Raw genomic sequence first — 18,689 nt, 5'->3', positions numbered from 1 at the left:
AAAAAATCTACCATCTGATTTTACTCTGTGTTTTTTTTTCCATAGTCACACTAGAGAGAAAGAAATCCAAATAATGTCATATGGAACCATGCAGTGCAATTCCAGCTTTGTGGCTTTAAATTCAACTGACTCGTAATAGCTAAATAGCTTGTTACGACTTCTTATGAAAGAATTATACGAAGCACCGCAGCCAATTGTTTGCCAAACGGATCATCCTCGGGCAAGAACGGCAGCACATGTGGCTTCACCTGGAGACATGGCCTTCATGTCTTTGGGAAACTTGCGGCAGATGCTGTTATAGTTAGTGCAGATGTGATGGAGGCACCAGGCAGATAGCTGCTTGGCATTGTGGAACTGAAAGAGGGGAAACAAAATGAAACAAAAGTGAACTTTAGCCAACCTCAACACATAATTGACTTCATGAATGTCCTCCAATATTCCGTTCAACAGACCTGAGCAAGCTCCAAATAAGCCAAGACGTGTCCGTCGATGTCAACTCCTTTCGCGACCAACTGCAGAAGCTCATCAACAGCGTGCTGCTCTGAAAACGCACAGGCACATAAATAAGCGCGTTAGTATTTGCTGTCTCTCACCCTCTCCCCCCTTGAACGTTGGCTGCCGAGTATCCTTACCCGTGAGTGCAACCAGACGTGGTAAACAAAGCCGGTTGGCCACCACTATTAGTTCAATGGCCTCCAAATCAGGACACGGTGTCAGCATGGCACAGTACAAGAACTCCAACACGCCTCGCATACACGCGGTACTTGTGGTCGGGATGGGCACCTGCATCATGAGGAAAAAATATACAAGGTGAGTTGGAGGCAGCAAGACAGAATGTCAATATTGCTTCCACTATGAATGTACAATACATTTGAATTTGAATTTTTTTTTAAAAATGTGTATGTGTGTGTGTGTGTGTGTGTATATATATATATATATATATATATCATGGCGGCCCGGTAGTCCAGTGGTTAGCACGTCGGGTTCACAGTGCAGAGGTACCGGGTTCGATTCCAGCTCCGGCCTCCCTGTGTGGAGTTTGCATGTTCTCCCCGGGCCTGCGTGGGTTTTCTCCGGGTGCTCCGGTTTCCTCCCACATTCCAAAAACATGCGTGGCAGGCTGATTGAACACTCTAAATTGTCCCTAGGTGTGAGTGTGAGTGCGAATGGTTGTTCGTTTCTGTGTGCCCTACGATTGGCTGGCAACCGATTCAGGGTGTCCCCCGCCTACTGCCCGAAGACAGCTGGGATAGGCTCCAGCACCCCCCGCTACACTAATGAGGATCAAGCGGCTCGGAAGATGAATGACTGAATGAATATATATCATTTACAAAGCGTTTTATTTTGTAATATATAAGCACTGTTTTACTGCTGAGTGTAATTTCACAGTGGCTTTCATGAACACTTGGGCCTACTACATTACTGTGTTTCAACGTTCATCATGATGGTGGAGACTTGGAGAGTTCAGTATTTTCTGAGGGATATTTACTGTAATAAGTTTAAAAACCACTGACATCAAAATATCACTGTAACACTGTAACAGATCTATGGATATTTCTCACAATTATCTACAAGGGTGTCTACGCGCAACCCACGGTCAAGGGTGCTTGAATTGAATTGAATCAATACAAAACAAAGCAGAAGGTAAAGGGCAGAGGAAATCCTGTTGTGGTTTGGCTGCCATTCTCTTTGATCGCAGCTCAATTTGAAGCATTGATGGTTGGTAATCGAGGGTGTTGTGAGGGGGAGGAAAAAATACAAAAGCATGCATGGCATACAGGAAGCACCATCACAATGGGAATTTTGAGGACATTTGTGACTAGCATGCTTACAATAACATGGAAATGAGTACACACCAACAGTTTTGAAAAGAAAAAAAAATCCAATTTTGACTTTTGAAGCATATTTCAAAACTTTTGGTGGAACTTCACTTTCGAGTGTTCACCTTTCTCAGTATATTTTCCAATGTCCTACCAAGTGTACACAATGGCTTCTGGGTGCCACTCAGAACCCATTAAAGCAAAATAAATCTAAATAAGCAAAGCCGTTTTTTAATTACTGCCACTCCGGGTATGCAACACAACCGGAAACTATCTCCTGGTGAAAGAGGCGACCTGCACCCGAACCAAACCACTGAGTGTACCTGCTGAGGCCCTCTTCAACTTCCATTTCTCAGAGCAATTAGGAGAATGTCAGCTTGGCAAGACCTCTCGTTATGACTAAAAGTCACAACACCGAGACCAGGGTGGTCTCAGGAGCTTGGAGCCCCCAGGTGAGGCTCATGAACATTAATCACAGGTTGCACTCACATTCATGGCTAGTAACTGTCGGCACTGTATTGACAGGAGCTCTGGGCCCCTAATCCTGTGAATCTAAATGTCCACCAAAAAAAAAAGAAAAAAGGGGACACAATACTGTATAACTCCTGTATATAAGTCTACACACCCCTCTTCGAAGGCCAGGTTGTTTACTTCCTCTCTCTGGGGAAAAAAATGATAAACAGGTCACATTGACAGTGGGAAAAATAAAAGATTTTATTCATCTTGATCTCTTTCTTTTATCTAAAACCCTGCCATTAGAATATGAGTGTGTAGACTTTAAAAGTACTGTATCACGTTTCATTTCTGCAGACATTCACCAACAATTAATTGGTTTCGAATGTAAATCCATTAACACTGTTGCGCGCAGATGGCGTGAAGTCACGATATCACGCAGTGAAATGCGCCAGGCTAAAAATACAGAGGAGGAAGTGTGACATGAACATGAAAATAGAACAACACTGGCTGATCACATGTCGCTTTCACAGGTTGAGGAGTTTTTCCTGAGGGGATGCTGCGCCCCACCCTCGAATTTGTGTGTACTTTGCTGTCATGTCACCTACTGATTTGTATGCACTTTCACTAACAACCTCACTGCGGCGGCTCCCAGAATAGATTTACTCTCTTCCTTCAAAATAATATTTGCAACCGCTCACGTTGTATGGGTTGAGATTGAATAAAACCCAGAGGCATAAAGTGGAAAAAATATCAAAGAAGCTCTCTGTGAGGGTCTACATTTGGAGTCTGAAATCAAAGACCCTGAAGAGTAGCATGTTTTGTGTTGCAGGTTTGAGAGGTCTGGTTCTGGAGGATCAAGCGACCACAAGATCACTTCCTCTCAATGAAAGGAAGGAAACATCACACATGCAAAGCAACGAGTCTTGCGAAGTTGGTTTTGAGCGACCTCATAATCATTCTTTTTGTCCCGATATATTGAGATGACAACAGCATCAGTCATCTTTTAAAGTGCTCTGGTAACTCTCAAATGATCTTTCCGGATGCCCGACGCTAGACTGACAATGAAGTGGCTTGACATTAGTACCGATGGCCAAATTCACCATAACGTAGTGTAAAGCTTCATTTAAAAGGATATTTTAAAGCACGGTTGGGTAGAGCAGAGCATTGCAAATCAAAAGGTGCTCAACATTCTAAATAATAACTCTTACTCTCAACATCTGACGCCCAACTTATCTGGTGCGCACTGCAATCGAGTATACAAACACCCCCCGTTGTCAGAAAAAAGTTCCCTCGTACGAAAACAACTCCATTACGCTTGCTGGGCCTCACCTCCTCAATGTAGCTCTCCATGAACGAGCCACGGAACATGGCCGCCATCCAGTCACAGCTGGAGATGAGCAGGGGCTTGTGGGCCGGGAGGAAGCCGTCGTCCAGCCGAAACACCACATCTAAAACCGGGGTGGGAAAAGAGCATTCATCTCGTGGAATGCCACAGAAGCCCAAGCTACAGAGAGGGGAAAGACGGACGAGGCAGACAAAGGCAGAGACAGAAAGACAGACACACAAACAGACAGACACATAGAGACACATGTAGACAAACAGAAAGGTAAATTGACAGAGGGACAAAACAACTTTTGAGAGCAAGGGAAGGAGAACAGACGACGTTCGGTTGAGGAAATGGAGTTAACTGTGTATTGGACACGCGCTGATATGAATCCAAACAACTGTTAAATAGACAAAGCAGATCGTTTTGAACAACTCACTAAATAATTATTCCGTGAGGGAAGCTCTCGTTAGCAATATGAGAAAGACTGCCTTCATTGCGATGATAACGACGACTGAGAATGAACACAAAGGAGTGAGACACAGCAGATGCATGGCGTTGGCTGCGATAGCATGCTAGCACAACGGCTTGGGGGGGAGAGACAGACAACACCAAAGACAAAGACGGCACGAAAAGACTGAGACGGGGGGGGGCAATTGAGTAGAGTGAAGCGGTCAGTCAGTCATCAAGTCATTTGATGACTTCTTATGCACTTACGGGGAAACCAGCATATACAAAATGCATATTCTTTTGTCGAATATACGGTGATATCAAATGTACACTTTAATGTACATTGTTGGAGACTCGGAGACAATGCTTGCAGTTGACCTTTGCAAGTTTCACTCCCCAACAGTAACGGATGCATACATGAAAAACACATCTGCGATGTCACCGGTGCTTCTGAAGGTTTAGCGAGCACAGATTACCAGCAAAGGTGCCTTTGTTAAGACACTCCTTGATGCGGTTGGCTCTGCGGACGTGGAACGCCTTGGTTATCTCCTGGTTCATGAAACTCTCCCTGTTGAGAACATTGGCCACCATCATCCGCAGGTCAAACACCTCGAGGAGCTCAGCGATGGTGGCCACCTGCATCAGGTCTCCTCGACCTTCATCCAGGCTGCCGGTGTACAAGTACTGCAGGACGGCCTGGAACGAGAGCAGCGGGTCAAATAAATAAATGCATCTCGGGCGGTGCCAAGACCTTGCGTTCGACAAACTAAATGAAGTTGCATGACAGAGGTGGTAAATTCGGGTCCGGAAAGTACGGTGAAAAAAAAATTGGCATTTTGAATTTACTCACATTATTATGCCAAGTGGATGCACACAAAAGATTCATCTATTCATTCATTCATTCATCTTCCGTACCGCTTGATCCACACTAGGGTCGCGGGGGGTGCTGGAGCCCATCCCAACCGTCTCCGGGCAGTAGGCGGGGGACACCCTGAATCGGTTGCCAGCCAATCGCAGGGCACACAGAGACGAACAACCATCCACGCTCACACTCACACCTAGGGACAATTTAGAGTGTTCAATCAGCCTCCCACGCATGTTTTTGGAATGTGGGAGGAAACCGGAGCACCCGGAGAAAACCCACGCAGGCCCGGGGAGAACATGCAAACTCCACACAGGGAGGCCGGAGCTGGAATCGAACCCGGTACCTCTGCACTGTGAAGTTGACGTGCAAACCACTGGACTACCGGGCCGCCAAGATTCATCTAGATTTAGATTTTTTTTTAAGTAGATGTTGACCACTTAAAAAAAAATTATTTCATTTCATGCATCCACGAAATAAAACGGAATAAATTCAACACATAATTTTTTTAAGTGGAAAAACCCGACTACAATTTAGCATTCGGTTTACCTCCCCTTTGAGAAGCAGTATCTGTGGCTACAGCCAAATTGTGGCAGTTTTATTTATTTATTTTTTTTTACTTTCTGAACCAAGTTTTGTCCTCCCGGGGGACTGAATGTGGACGAAGGCTTATATGCAAGTAAGGTAGTAGTTCAATGCCCATAAAGAGAATTTCAAGTCCATCACCTTGAATGGTTCCTCTTGTATGAGCGCATCCATGACGACCACGGTCATTAGTCGTGGTCGTCCAGTCATGGGGTCATCAACGCGCTCCAGACAAACACTCAAGAACCCTCTTCCCCATCCCGAAAGTGCCCGGCCACTCACAGGAGTTCCAAGAGAGTATTGGGCTCGAGAGGGGAGTGCATTATCACTCTGGGAGGCCCGTAACGAGCCGCGCTGGAGCAGCGGGGGTCGATTCAGACCCCGCACGCCGCCGTCGACCCCGTCTTTATCAATGTCTAGGCTCTTAGTGCGCCCGGCTTGCTCCTTGGCTCCCCGTCTGCTCACCTCGTCGTCCTTCTCACTGTCCGAGCTTTCCTTGCTTTTGTCCCGCTCCCCTTGTGGCGCCGTGCGGGATGCGTCGAGTTCAAGGGTGAAGAGGTCATAGAATTTGGAGCAGGAAGTAGCCAGATATACTTTGTGTGCGAAAACACGAGCGCAGCCGCCCTGCAGCAGAAAAACAACATCTGCACAGAGTGGGTGGCAGAAGAGGGAGTCGGGGCCTTCGCCTTCGGAGGGAGGGGGGTCTGGAATTCCCACTATGGGGCGTGGCGGGCGTGGAGGCAGAAAGGGTGCCTGGAGAAGTGGCCTTTGGACTTTTTTCAGGTGGGATTTCCAGAACTGCAGGTGACGGCGGGAGATGAGGGCGGCTCGAATGGCATTGTCAAAAACATCCTTGACCCCAAACTGGGCGACGATGCTGGTCTCGTAGTAGGGTATCCCGAGCTCCTTCGCCACCTCGTGGCCTCTCTCGGGAGGCAGGATATCCGTCGGTTTGATGGGTCTGCGGGTAGGAAGAGATCACGACGGGATTCAGGCTAGTGACGCGATGTGAACGACGGCGGGATTACGCCCCTAAAACCACTCAAAAGACCTAAAAAAAAGTTCAACTCCGATCAAAATCTGTCCATTAAGGACGGATACGGAAGGCTTCTCACTTGGCGAGGGGTCGGCGCGCACGATTAACCGCATCCAGGTCAGCGTAGCGGAGATCCAGCTGGCAACCAACCAGGATGATGGGCGTCCGTGGACAGAAGTGCTTGATCTCCGGAAACCACATGGTGCGGACGTGGCGCAGGGAATTGGGATTAGCCAGAGAGAAGCAAAGCACCACCACATCCGACCTGGAAATCAGGAAGGAAGATAAACAGCCGTTGGTCCATCTGCTTAAACTGAACTGGGGATCAGAGATAAGACGGGCCAGATGATGACAGACAGGTACATTGTCGCTTTGTATTAACAAAGGCATTATTGGTTAATGACGCTGCAACGTGGGTGTGCGTGTGTGCACGTGTGTGTGTGTGTACACAACCCGAGGGTTGGTGACCATTCGTATTTGCTCTTAAAGCACTTCAAAAGAAGGCTAATAGTAATGAAGGATAAATATGTGCATACACAAATTAGCACATCAGCTCACACACACACACACACACACACATCCGCGGTTGATCTGTGAGGGGAAAAAAACGGTCCTGTTTGGACTTCTTGGTAATGTTTAAGAGATTTGTGTGTCAGTGACTTAGATCATTTAGTAATACATTGTAAGACTGACAGAGAAACATCTGCAATTACTAGAAAAGGCTACTCACTTGGACTTCATTATATGCACAATTGTTCCCCCCCCCCCATTCATCTAGTGTACATTGGTGTGTCTCAGCCAGGCCTTGGTCACATGTAAACAGGTATTTTTATAGACATTGTTTGAGGTGAGTTTGCAGAAAAACACGTTCACAGGCAATCAAGTGGACATCAACCAGGAGATATCAGAAAAAAGAAGACCTGCAACAGTTTTGGGGTATTTTTTTTTTTTTACTTTCCACTCTGCAATCTCACCTAAGATCCTTTTCCCTTTGACATACAATACACTAGCAAGCCATTACATCACACACGGACAAGCAGCCAAGTCTTACCACCTCGGATTGGATTTGTACCATAACAGGATCACCGCATTGCCGTCCGACTACACTACAGCGGTGGCCGTAATGAGGAATTGTGACTCCAATAAGAAACGTTTGTTTCATAAAATCCCGCTCAACTATGCTGATCTTTGCTGATCAATGTTTTACACGGTGTGTCTGGTTGTAACTTTTCAAGAATAATAGGAATGCCTTGAGTGGATTTAAAGACCACATTATGGTTGATAATCGACCTCCAGCTATTATGTGACATAAATGGGCCTGTCAGCATTGCATGTGTTTATGTAGTGCATCCAGACTACAAAGGTCACTAGTGTCCCGATTATGTAAGGAGACACACACACACACGCACACACACATATTGGCACGTACAACATGTCCAATAATAATTCCGATTTCTCTAAAGAGACACGTCATATGTGTTACTAGTCTACTGTGACATAATACACCTCCATGTAGCACAGAAAGGGCCTGCTTCTAAATCAGCTTGCGAGAACAATGCTTCTTTAGAAATCGCATTATTTTTATTTAGCAGGAGAAACATTTCTTTCCTAATTATATCGGCGCAGAATGAAATTACAATCGCATAGTTGAGGCTAAGGTGAAGTGTGACTTAGCCTATTTTCAGGATATGATTGTGCTCCCCCCCCACCCCACCACCCAACCTGAATTTTCCACGCCTTACAAGGCATGTGACAATGCTTGATGTGATGTTTTGAGTTTTGGTATCAACAAAGAGCGGAAGATGATGTGCGACATGAGCTTAGTCATGCGTTCATGAGCGGGGACAGGTGCCGTATGCGGCGATGAACAAGTGAATGCACAAAGACCGGAGGAAAGGAAGAGGAGAAGGAAAAGGAAGAGGAGGAGGAGGAGGAGGAGAGGTTGATGCCTGCCGCTGCAGACGTCAGGCGGGCAGGCGGGCAAAAAACAGCTGAGCTGGCGCTGCGTCTTTATCAGTTGACTGCAGGCTGACAAAGCATCCGGAACATTAGGGAAGGTGTGGAAACACAAACAGGGACAGAGAACCGAGTAAACACACTCTCAAAAAGAATGAAATAACAACAGAGGCGAGGCATTCGGTGCCACAAATACTGTAGATGCACACGCCTGTTGCTTGGCTATACCAAAAGGTGTCAGGGCGACGCAAACTCCATCCACCTGCCGTTGCCAAAAGTGAAACGCTGCACAATGTCGTCAGTAAGGTGTATCAAATCAAAGATTTCTCGCTGTAATTTGAAATTCTCTTTGCCCGGTTTTGCATTTCATGCCAATAATGCAGCTTTGATCCCGGCATGCCGAGAGTAAGAGGATCAAGCCATGATCCAATCATGTCTGCTGGACGACGGGCGCAACAGCCGGAGGGCAGAGTTCTGGTGCTTGGGTCACAGAGAAAATATCTTGTAAATTCTCTGACCATGTTGGCGTTGGATTGACGGGTGAGTTATGTCACAATGATGTCAACAACAATAACGTGAATTCCCTTTAGGCTTGTCAGTATGATGTGTGTCTGTATGTGTGTGTGTGTGTGCATTCGTGTTTTTGGTCTCACCTGCCATAGGCGAATCTTCTGTCCTTGTGATGATCCCCGAATGTGTCCCAGAGCCTCAAGGACACGCTGACCTCATCCACAACATCACGAGATCTCTCTAACACCTGTAGCATATAATTGCAAACGTGCAGAACAAGCCTCAACACCATGTGACTTTTTTTCGGCGCAACTTTTTCTTGCATTCATTTCCTCCACACTTGCTCCTGCGTGTCTTGTGTATGTGCGTGCCCACCTCCTGGCATACACGATACTGGTCGATGGCCCAAACTGTTGGCACGTGGGTGGCGAGCAGCTGATACTGTGTGAGGGTGGCATTGCAAGCCCGGGCACATATGAGCCTGGTTTTGCCCACTGCATTGTCCCCGACCACCACGCATTTAATCGTCTCCACATTGGGCCGCTCATAGTCTGTGTCAATATCCATGGAGAGGGCCCTGGGGAGAAGGCGAAAGAAGGGCAAAAAGGTCAGTTTCCACGTATATTCTACATGCATCATATTGAAAAAAAAATTTTTTTAACAAGAGAATTCTATTGATAAGCCTTCCAAAAGGCGAATGAGTCATCATTGGGACAGTCGAGGCTCTTGGCATGTAGGCACAGTGGCTTCTAGATGCGAGCCAAGCAAGGGAGGCTTTGTCAAGACTCTGAGCGTCACTGACCAGTATTTGGAGGACTCTGCCAACTCCTTTCCAGAACACATGGAGGGAATGCAGAGCTATTTGTGTAACAGTAGCCAGAGAAGGACAGAGAAAAAGAGAGATGATGTCGTCCCAGCGCGCTGTCCCCTTTGATCACCTTGCATATCTAACGTCATTTCTAGTCACCTTGCGCATGCTGGACAGCATGTTTTAGAATCGTACCCGATACAGAGGTAGCGAACGGCGAGGTAAGAGAAGATAATGATGCTCAAAATATAGCGGAGGTCAAGACCGTATTAATTTGACGATATTTTGGTGGTACAATTCTAATATTTCAGTTACCTTTCAGGGCTTGACCTCACCCTTAGATGTATAATGTCCCTAATATGAGAAAGCATGAGTGCACTTTTCATATCTAGCAACCAATGAATTAGCAGATTTTTTTTTCTACCATCGAATATATTAATATAATTCAACTTTTCTTTTTGCGCTGTGAAACTTGTGTTTCACATTTCAGCCCAGTTGTCGGAGATGATGCACAAATCAGCTGACAGTGAGTCCAAGGGAAGAAAGGCGATGGCCACTGTGATTGGATAATGTATAAAAAGAGGCGGGTCTTGAGGTTATCGTGTGAATCGACAGGTTTCACTCTTCTCTTGGATAAAAGAACTATCGGCGTTTACTTTCCTCCTGGTAGGTGCTTGCTGATCTCGATCTTGACTAACCTTCAACAAACTAGGCAAACAAAGCAGATCAGTTGCTCTCGGAACTCACTTTCAAACAAATTTTTCTGAAGACAACGTAGCCATTTCTCCTCTGCCAAGCCACAAAGCAAATATTTGAATGCCAATTTTGTACACACAGCCCTTGTAGAATCTTCTCTGTTGCATAACCATCCCCCGCACAGACTTTTACCGATCCAACAATCCCTGAAACTTTTTCAAACAACCACTCGGGGGGGGGAACTCATAAATAGAACCTATGAAACATTCATAAAAGAGCCGCTGCTTGGTATTCCATTGACGTGCTTGTCTTTAGTTACGATCGGCTAAAAATGGCATCCATTCACGACATGAGCCACACCGGAAGCCCTGACCTGCACTTTGTGTGGTCACACATCTCCAACCTGCTTGACACGCCACGACCGTTCTGCCATACATATGCTCATTTATAAACAGAGCGGGCACCCATTGCATCGGTCGGGGCGGAGGGCAACCGTCTGTCCCCAAATCCAAGTGTCTTTGCGAGGTTGACGAATGACTTTTAATTTGTTTCCCGGAACGCTTGTCTGTCTGTCTTTTTAGAACGAATAATGCATGGTGGCATTCAATGAACGTATTCGCACCTGCCATCCCTTTTTGATATGTTTTCAGTTGTTCAATGTGGATCCAATAATCGGGTATCTTGACATGAAAAAGAGAAGAAAAGAAAAAGAAATACAAGAACGTTTTTTTTTTACCATACATGGTTCGCTGTGTTTTGAAGCAAAATATATAGTTTCTGCATATGTTGAGATCTCAAGTAGGATTAAAATCACATTTCCAACATGATCTAAATACGATGACTCACGCTTTGTTCACAAAGAATCTCGGTAGATGCGGTGGGTGGTGAGACAACTATGAATCCAATGTGTTCAATAAGCTCTCTCAAAACTTCTTATTCATCCCTGAAAGATTAGCTGGATATTAAGTAACACAGGAGAAAAAGGAGAGTGGATGGCCAAGCGGGAGGCCACATTTCCATCAAAGGGCGGCGGAGATACTTTTTATCCAAGGTAGAGTTGGAATTGGTAAACCCTCACCCGTCTTGTGATTTTCACTGGAAGTTGTGGGAAAAAATATATATATTTCAAGACCCGTTTTGTTCAAGACCAAGTGATTTGTGTGTGTCCCTATTTCAGTTGACCAATCCAAGGACTGCGCTTATCTTTTGTTGTTGCATTACATTGCATCTTGGTAGTTACTCTATCTGGAAAGTACTTGCGATGCACAAGAGGTTCATCAGCTCAAAGCAGTAAATGTTGAAAAACCAGCAGCCTGAGAAGAATCTGCTTGTCCAAGTCCCCTTGAGAAAGACACCAAGGCCTCAACGACTCGAGAACAAGCTAGTGCCAGCCTTCATTTTGACCAGCGGAATGTAAACAAGATGATGAAAGCGTAATAAAATGAGTTTGACTGCATGAATTTTGATGATACTATATATACGGCATCATTTCAGAAAGACAAAAAAATATATATATATATACCGTATAGGGGCGGCCCGGTAGTCCAGTGGTTAGCACGTCGGCTTCACAGTGCAGAGGTACCGGGTTCGATTCCAGCTCCGGCCTCCCTGTGTGGAGTTTGCATGTTCTCCCCGGGGTTCTGCGTGGGTTTTCTCCGGGTGCTCCGGTTTCCTCCCACATTCCAACAACATGTGTGGCAGGCTGATTGAACACTCTAAATTGTCCCTGGGTGTGAGTGTGAGCACGGATGGTTGTTCGTCTCTGTGTGCCCTGTGATTGGCTGGCAACTGATTCGGGGTGTCCCCCGCCTACTGCCCGAAGACAGCTGGGTTAGGCTCCAGCACCCCCCCCCGCGACCCTAGTGAGGATCAAGCGGCTCGGAAGATGAATGAATGAATGAATATACCGTATATACCAAAGTCTGAGGTTATAGCTCTCAGGACTTCCAATCTAAAAATTTGATGTGTTGAATAGGATTTCCACAGAGATGAGCCAGAAAGGGATTATTTGAGTCTGAGGGAGGAGGAGAGGACTGTCACCCGCTATTCCAATCAGTCGGTCATGCCACAGGGATCAAAAGTGCAAAAGCAACAATAACCACAACAAGAATTCAGACTTTATCATCCCAGGGCGAAGTAAGAGCAACGAAAGACTAGAAGAGAGGAAGCATGTATTGTTTGCGCGAGCTTCATGCCTACTGGTTAGTAATTGAGCTGTGAAAAGCAAGCGCTACGAGCAGGAGGAGCCGCCGGTGCGGAGAGACGCTCAGGGGGGAATCCGGAGCAAGCCACCCATGTGGTTTTACATCTCCCTGGTCGTGTGTGTGGGTCAACAGCCCCAACCTTAGTATCTCCTGGCGCATAGTGACATGTTAAGCGCCTGCTATCTGGTCTATGTTCTGAATGGTAATGAGCTTATCCAGGCGACCACAATTATTTATTGGGAGAAGCAGCGGAAAGCAAAAGCCGCAAAGCTCCGGTTTCAGTTTGAGCCAATGACCTGTCGTAAACTAGATTTGATCTGTTTTGCCGAGTCATCACCTTCTGCAAGGCAGCGATGATGATTGCTGGGATGCGTGAAGGAAAAAGGAACGACAACAACAAAAGAAAAAAAGAAGAATCTTTTCAGCCGTAGCCATGAGGGAAAGGCCATATTTTCCACTCGGTTCGACTGAATGCTCAAACAGGATCCTATGGACAAGCACAAAGCGACAGATGTGAAAATGAGGGTTGAGTTGCTGCATGCGTGGTGGGTTGTTTTTGTTTTTGGGGGGGGGGGGGGCGGGGGGTATTTCTGCAATAATATGCATAACTTTGTCTTTTAGGATCACATAATTTAACACTCAAATACCATCTTGGGGAAAACATGCAGAGTATTTCCTTTTTTAACCATTTAGTGACAACGTGCATTCATTAAACATTCTGTGTAAATTTGACTTTTGGGAATTTCCTGTTTTTGACTTTGTGGGGGGGAGGGGGGGTGACACAGCTGTGCATCTTGTTGCTCCTGTGCTTCTACTTCCTCCTTCAGTCTTTTCATTCATTCCTCTGCTGCTGAGCTTTGTCTGGCTTCTTCCCAGCTGTGCCCACTCAACCACTCCTCCTCTCCCACACACACACACACACATATGACCCCCCCCCTTTCTTTCTTACTTCAAGATATTTTGTCATTATAATGCTCTGATGGATGCTCACTCACATCCATCTACAGATGTATAAATCTAGCTCTGGACGTCCCACTTTACTGAAAGAGAGCCAAGAAGCAGCATTAGGCTGATCACCCACCGTTACCACGCCCATTTTTTGCCCAACCACCCCCACCCGTTCTGTCTGCCTCTCCGTTATGTAACACCTTTCGGGACGCACTGGAAGCAAGCACTCATCGCAAAAGGCACCTCCTTTTTTGGGTCCATTTTTTGGGCCTTGCGTTCATCCTGATCACATGACCAAGTCCAAGCGTCTCTGCTTGGCAAGATATGACCCCACTTGCCGTTCACATTATGCTAAGAATCGATTAACAGAGCTTAAAAACAACTCGGGCTCGACTTCTATTTAGAAGCGTTGTTGGAGGAAATGGGCTCACGCCGTGTCATACGCATATGCAAGTTATTCTTCTAAATTTGGTTGCAAGTGTTTTACTCGCCTCTGTTTGTGTTATCGAGGTGTTGGGAGACAGTGAGTGCCAAAGGCGCAGCTGTCACAGACTGCTTACATAATCGGGTCGGTAGCCTCTGCTTGGCTCCCCCGATGGCTGACGTTAGACCTCAAAGACACGGCGCAGACACGCAAGCACGCTTGGCTGGCCCACCGCTGACGGCACGGGTGTTGGTATGCACACACGATGCACACGTCCCGATGAACGACAGCGCCAACTACCATGCTTTCCTCTCATCACAACAATAGTAACATGCTTTTCATGCCTTACTTTCTTGGCTTTCATTTTGTCTATGTATGCCACAGATTCCTTGTCCAGTTCTCAGCTTGTTTCTTCTTGTCTGTAGCGTTGACACCAAATGCAGTCACATGCCGAAAAAAAAATGATGGACGACGGTGGTTTATCTGCCGTGATTCCCAGTACGGGCCCGGAAATACACCAGCCGTTTTGATGAAAATGAACCTTTCCTTGAAATTCCCGAATGGCCACCCCACCCCTGTCTAGAACCGCCAGTGAGCCGTGGTCATGGACAATTTAGAATCTTCGATTAAGACAACAGGACACCGGACTCGCCGTAGAAAACAACACAAGCGCAGGGACAGACAAACTTCACACAGGAGACGTCCGTTTGACTGCATTTTCTTTTCTGCCTATGAAATAAAGATGTGCAAGGAGGAGTAAAAGTAGGAGGGAGAAAATTAAACCATCTGTGTTTTTTGGGAGGGGGCATCTATTTTGGGATCGGTGTTTATTTATTAACATGGACAATGCAGCTGGCAATTAATCGAGTCTTTTAGCAAGGAGGTTGCTTGATTAAGGCACATGGGACAAATGCTGGCCAACCTAGCAGTCATGTGACATCAATTTGATGTTGAAATTTGGATTTTGAGGTCACATTGATGTTGAATTGACATCAGGTGCCCGCTGCGAATTGGCTAAGAATGTGGTCTGTGCCTTGAAAATGGAAGTCAAGTAAAAAAATAAAAATATCTAATTGCAATACAATGTTCTATGTGCTCCCAGTAGTCCAAACGTTCCCTTCTATTCATTTTGCGGTTTCTGGGCTTGGTCATGTGTTCATAAGCGTTCGGAAATGTAATGTCATTTTCAATTGACACTAAGTGGCACTACAAAGCAAAATGGCTGCCTCCTAAAATGAATAGAAAACGTGGATTTTTCTTTTGAGTTCATATTTGAAAAACTCTATATTCATCTGAATAACAGTTGGTGTGCATAGAATATATTATTGTCAGGAATCATTTTACTTCCCCTCTAAGCATGGCACCTAAAGGACAGATTGTTCCACAGGCACTTCATAAAGCATTTTAGAATGTAACATGTCGCTTATAACAACCACTATTTATGTATCCCTGCCACCACAAGGTGTGTTCATTCCAACGATGACATCAGCGCTCCATTACCTGAGCTGCCCTTCCACCTCGACCTGATATAGGGGCATTGAGGACATTCACATCAGTCACGTAATCCTGTATTATGCTATCCTAAATCACAGTAAAGTCACTGGCATATTGGCTGTGCAACACAGTAGGTACCGCTAGTTGCGTTCAAGATACCAGTGCAAGTAATGAGAGGCCAAATTCCTTCTAACTTACAAAGACTCCATTTTCATGAAGCATGACAACAAATGCTGAACTCACCAGAATATATCACTTGACTGTCTTTTAAAAAGTGAATATGATATCCGACCAATTGTGGTTCAGCAGTAGCGTTTCCCAAACTTTAGTGATGCATTTCACATCAGAAAAAAAATCCCAACCTAAGACCACCAAACAAAATGTCACAAAAAGTGGGTACTTTACACAGTTAAAGCGACAGCTAGAGAAAGAGGATTTCATTCTTCTGCCTGTCAACTGACATAGGTCACAAAGATAGATGACCAAACATACATTTTTTGTAGTAAAGGAATCATTTTGGTATCCATCAAGTGAAACTGGCCGGTTTCCCATGGCACACTTAATGATCTATCAAAGTACACCAAGGCAGACTCGTTAGGAATCACAACATAGAGCCGAGCACCTCTGGATGTAAAAAAAACATCTGTATAAATGAATCGGGCAAACATAAGCCTTGGTCAACCAATAAAGACTGCAAAATATTAATCTGTTACTTCCATGAAAAAATGAATGTCATTGATGAACTACTAATAGGTTCTTTTTTCAATAGGTGCCTTTCATTTCACTTAGCATGCATGCCCTGTCACCATCAGTGCTACCTGCGTAATGCAAGCCATCTGCTGACGTCATAGCCACAGGCTCCACATTACCCCTGTGCGTGTGCGCAAGCACGTGCTATCAAACTCACATTTCCCGGCAGAAAATGCGGCCGCCCTCGTCGCATCCCAACTGGGACGGGTACGCACACGCTTCTCAATTTATTAGCGCGTCCTGGCTGAGAATGACATCCTACTTATCAATGAAGCACCCCCTCCCATTCATAAGCACCTGGCTCATTCATAATTTTTTGGGAAACCGAACGTGCACACCAAGGTAAAGGGATCCAGGGGTCCGTACAGTAAAAAAAAAGTACGTTCAAATTGTAAAAATCAGCACATCTTTAAGCAGCAAAAGGAAGATATCATCCCACATGCCTAATGGATGCGGCTGATATGCCTTGCATAACACGCCAAGCCCATCCGCTGCACAAAGACATGTAACACCTCAGGAAAAGCAGACAGGGCATCAATAACCCCACCAGTGTAAACATATCTGCTTGCAAAAAGACGCGACGCATCCATGGGGGGGGGGGGGGGGAGTATTAGTGACGAAAGGAGATTAAAGCCCCATTGAGTGCACAAAAAAGGGGAGTCAGCATGATACAAAGAAAACGGCGTTAACTTTTTGGAGCAAATGAAGTGAGTGATGGGATGGAATTGGGAACGTGTGGTCGTTTTTTTTGTTTGTTTGTTTTTTTTAGGGCGGAAGGGAAGGGGGTCCCTACCTTCCGACGGTTCCGGAATTGACCCACATGCCACTCTGGAGGTGTGCCGGTCTTGCAAACTGGACAAGGGCACGCAGGGAGAACAAATAGTTGGTCGTATTCAGGTCCACTTGGCACAAAGAGCATGTGATGTATAGTTTATCTGAAAGGGGACAAAAAGGACCCTCTTTTCCTGCGTTCCGTGGCCGCCTTGTCAAAGCTACACGAGCCTCGGTTCAGTTGAAATCATCCACTGGTGACTAAAGACGCCTTTGGAGCTCAGAAGTACATTTTTATACTTTGAAAATGTACACATTACTGGCCCAGACACTCGGTTCCAGTCTGAGCCACCTCCTTTTCTGTTGTTGTTTCCCCAGCTGATTTCATCAAAAGACACGCCCCCGCGCAATGACGTCGCGGCACTACTCGTCCAACTCCTGCCGTGCGGCGTTCATGCGCTGTCAGAAAAATCACCTACTACGGAGTGAACGTGAATCTCCGTCACGTACAAAACACGCACATGCCGCAAAATCGGGCATGCCTGTTATATTTTTTTACAGTGCAGGTTTCTCATAGAATAGCAGTTTTATTCCTAAATTATTTTTGTATTTAAATTTTCATTTTAACGCACTGTAACATTATGCACAGTTTGAACATGAACACTGGGTTTAAATTGAGGGGACTATGGACGGCATCCAGGATTTTTCTCTCCCTGGTCTTGAACCAGGCCGAAAAAAACGATTCACCAATATATATTAGTATGTCAAATGAAATGCTGAAAGGTTTTAACTGCCACCACACACACACACACACACACACACACACACACACGTGTGTGTGCGTGATAGTAAGCCACTTTGCTCAGACAGGGCCATTACTTCAGCCCACCTCCAGCCCTCGATGGAATTTGTGATGGAAATCGATGCAATGTATTCTTTGTTATTTGTTCAACCGGGACATTATGCAGTCTCCCCCTGCCCATGTAATGACATCTCCTTCGCGCTTGTGGAAGACTGAAGACAGACATCTACTGGCAGATCCTGGTACTGAGCACTGAAAACAAAGGACACAATCAACACCCTCCCCCTTCGATGATGTCAATGCAATCGTTCAAGACCACAGCAGCAGGAAAGTCACAAACTGTGCCATAAAGTGGGCTGCAAATATCTGTTTTTTGCCAATGGGCCTGAATCCAAGAATGCGATTAAATATTTAACCTTTTGGTAAGGCTTCTTTCTGTTGACGACGTCTGCTCTCACATACAAAAAGGCGAACAAAGTCTTGGGACACATGTCCCAACTGGTCATTAAAGGAGTCAAGGGTTTGTCCTCCCTTCTTTCTCCAGTGGACATTATTAGTCATGCATGCCCTAATATGAGTGGGAACAGTTTGGCGTGACTTTGGTATGAAAGAAGTTGACACAGAACCCTGACCACAAACCCATCTAACATGTTTGAAATCAAACGCAACACATTTGCGCGGCACCAGGCCCACTCTTACAGTATGTCAACATCACTGACAATCACGTCAAAGTCATACGACATGTACAATCCAGATAAAGACGCTGCCTCCACATGATGTAACATCATTAATA

General features: G+C 45.7%; 1 protein-coding gene across 4 annotated transcripts in view; it reads right to left on the bottom strand.

Moving 5' to 3' along the window:
- The window catches only part of rhobtb4 (Rho related BTB domain containing 4), a 40,090-nt gene that overhangs the window by 5,566 nt on the left and 15,835 nt on the right, over positions 1 to 18,689 (bottom strand). For 2 of the 4 annotated variants that reach the window (XM_052067398.1, XM_052067399.1), the window contains exons 3-11: positions 9,375 to 9,576; positions 9,143 to 9,246; positions 6,613 to 6,798; positions 5,639 to 6,458; positions 4,527 to 4,746; positions 3,606 to 3,724; positions 633 to 783; positions 453 to 541; positions 249 to 354 (exon numbers count right to left, since the gene is read on the bottom strand). In XM_052067398.1, coding sequence (XP_051923358.1) covers positions 249 to 354; positions 453 to 541; positions 633 to 783; positions 3,606 to 3,724; positions 4,527 to 4,746; positions 5,639 to 6,458; positions 6,613 to 6,798; positions 9,143 to 9,246; positions 9,375 to 9,566 — 1,987 coding nt within the window. In that variant the 5' untranslated portion in view covers positions 9,567 to 9,576. Of the gene's footprint in view, positions 1 to 248; positions 355 to 452; positions 542 to 632; positions 784 to 3,605; positions 3,725 to 4,526; positions 4,747 to 5,638; positions 6,459 to 6,612; positions 6,799 to 9,142; positions 9,247 to 9,374; positions 9,577 to 12,419; positions 12,518 to 17,116; positions 17,528 to 18,689 lie in introns of those variants that run through there. The other 2 variants (XM_052067397.1, XM_052067400.1) reach the window with 2 other exon arrangements.

Source organism: Hippocampus zosterae, chromosome 6 (genome assembly GCF_025434085.1).
Source record: "Hippocampus zosterae strain Florida chromosome 6, ASM2543408v3, whole genome shotgun sequence".
Classification (NCBI taxonomy): domain Eukaryota; kingdom Metazoa; phylum Chordata; class Actinopteri; order Syngnathiformes; family Syngnathidae; genus Hippocampus; species Hippocampus zosterae.
This window is presented reverse-complemented; position numbering and strand designations above follow the sequence as displayed.